General features: G+C 38.3%; 1 protein-coding gene across 1 annotated transcript in view; it reads left to right on the top strand.

The window, feature by feature from the left end:
* The first annotated feature begins 2,299 nt into the window (after positions 1-2,299).
* Positions 2,300-2,442, top strand: part of FAM177A1 (family with sequence similarity 177 member A1) — a 16,995-nt gene continuing 16,852 nt past the window's right edge. Inside the window, exon 1 of the mRNA XM_014310706.2 lies at positions 2,300-2,401. Within this exon, the coding sequence (XP_014166181.1) occupies positions 2,300-2,401 (102 nt within the window). The remainder of the gene's footprint in view (positions 2,402-2,442) is intronic.

Below are 2,442 nucleotides of genomic sequence, written 5' to 3'. Positions count from 1 at the left end.
CAAAGAATCAAGGGACTAAAAAACTACAGGTGTGCAGATACCAAACTGTTTTGTATGCTGAAGATAATCTTCATACCAGGCTGCCAGTTAAGCAGTTCTGTTGTTCTGGAGGTGATTTCTAAAGCATATTAAGTGGAATTATGTGCTGGTACTGAACTTTAAAACAGAGATAGCTGTATTTAACAGAGCATATTGCCCCAACTCAGCTACATTCTGATCTTAATTTCCTATAGCAGTTTAATATTTCTGTTTACTCTGTTGGTGTAAAAAGGGTAGAATCCACAGGCACAATTCAGAAACTACGTAGACCAAGATGAACCTTAAAATCCAACATAGATTTTGTACCCTTATCTTAGGGTAAGAGGGTGTATTATAAATTTTAATACACTGCAGTGTTTAGTGTGTAAATGGACACCTATTGCTGCTGTCTAGATAAAAGTTAAATGCAGTAGTTAAAACAAGTGGGTCCCTCTGTCAGCCAGTTCTCTGACATGGCAGCTAACAGGTAATGTCTAATATATGACATTAGACTCTTGCAATAATAAAACATGAGCTATGCTGTAATGTAGTTTATAATGTGAAAATATCTCCTGCTTGATTAATGTGTTCAGTATATGGAGGATGCTGAAAAATCTTCAAGTATCCCATCTACCTAAGTGCACTGCATTAATCTGCACAAGGATCAGTTACTTTGAATCTTTGTATTTTAAATGTAAGAAAATAATGAGTCCTTGCATATCACCAGCTTGTTGGGGAGCTGTTGTCAGCTTCTGAAATTGTGTGCTTACTAAAACCTGATTTTTTTTAATAGTATTTTCAGTTCTTGAGCAGTATAAAGCAATGCAATATGCAAAACCATGCAGGAGAGAGTATGAAATCTTGGTTTGAAATGCAATCCCTGGGGGACAGTGGATGGTTAATGCTTTTGATGGAAATCAACCATGAATAGGGATATTGAGGATGAACAGTGAAGCACTGTGCTACAGGACAGGCTCAGTCAGACTGTCAAGTTACCAACAATTTAACTCTATTTTCAGCTTGTGGCCTACATTTAGTTTTAACTTTTAGTTCACCATTTCCAAAGTACTAAAACTGCAACCAGATACAAAGAGAGCTGTCACTAGCTGAGTGTTGGCAGAGACAAGGGTGAGTTTAGAATGCATTTCCTTTAAAGTATGTGTTAATTGTTATTTCTAAGATATATGCTGGAATGAACAAAGTGTATATTGCCCTTACATGAGGAAGCCAGGTAGAAAATACTTTGGAGCTTGCTTAGAAAAATTGCCTGAGGATCTCAAGCCTGGGAAAAAAACCACATCCATGATGGAGGCACCAAGAACAAGAGTATAGGAGCACATCTGAATGGATTGGAGACTTACGTGGCCTTTCATAACTTGATGCAAATAAAATTCTCATGGCAAATGTGTAACAACACTCCCAGCACCATTTTCTTGCATTAGGGTTTTTGTCCTCATCCTCTATGTCATCTCAGAAAAGTCTGCAGAAAAGTTTTGTCTAACATACAAGAACCTTGAAGAGCTAGGGTCAAGCAAAATTCACTGGAAATGCTTAGAAGACGGAGGTCTGTCTTCTTGTGTATATCTTGCTGAAAGCTGTTGCTGCTGTCAGACAAGCTTTTGTCTGAGCTGTTTGAGCTCAGGCTGCTGCTGAGCAGCCTGCTAAGAGGAAATGGTTATGATGGTCAATGGATAGCTGTGTGATGGAAGCTGGACAATTAACTATTAGCACACACAAACAGCTATGGCTTTATTTGTTAACTCTACCCTTCCATAGAACTTTCAACATTAACGTGCTAAATTTATTAAAGTTGTCCAGATTAAAAATGCCAATTGTTCTGGGAGGTGAAAGATTAAGTTCAATATGACCGTACAGCTGCTGTAACCACAGCAGAGGTGGAGGAAAGCAAGTTGGTTGGTTGATGATTTAATGCTGCTCTTGAGGAGCGGTTACTCTATTCCAACCAGTCTTCACTAAACAGAATGTATACTTTGTTGAGGGTAAGAAATATTTATGTATCCTAACACTAGTTTGTTTCTTTGGAACTTCAAGAGATGTATGTTGTAATCCCTTAAACAGATATTCAGCCCTGTCGTGTCTAAAATAATAGTCTAACCTTTCATTCTATAATCATTCTGTTTCTGTATACATATACATTGTATATCAGCCCTTTTCACAAGGAACATTTTCTGCCTTATGCTGGTATAAGTGTAAGTCTGTGCACAGGCGTCTGTGTTTTACCTGGGCTTTTGTCATGGGCTCTGGATTATGCTTTGATGATATGACTAAGAAAGTGCCTAAGAGCCCATATTGTGCTATAGAGTGTAATTTTTTGGAAACTCTTCTTAATGATGCAGGATTGAAAGACGGGTCTTGCTGTCACGTAAGTGCATGTTACAGCCATTGGTTCCACACCCTCCCCCT

Source organism: Geospiza fortis, unplaced genomic scaffold, assembly GCF_000277835.1.
Source record: "Geospiza fortis unplaced genomic scaffold, GeoFor_1.0 scaffold54, whole genome shotgun sequence".
Lineage (NCBI taxonomy): Eukaryota > Metazoa > Chordata > Aves > Passeriformes > Thraupidae > Geospiza > Geospiza fortis.
Note: the sequence above shows the minus strand (reverse complement) of the source record. Positions and strands in the feature narration are given on the sequence as shown.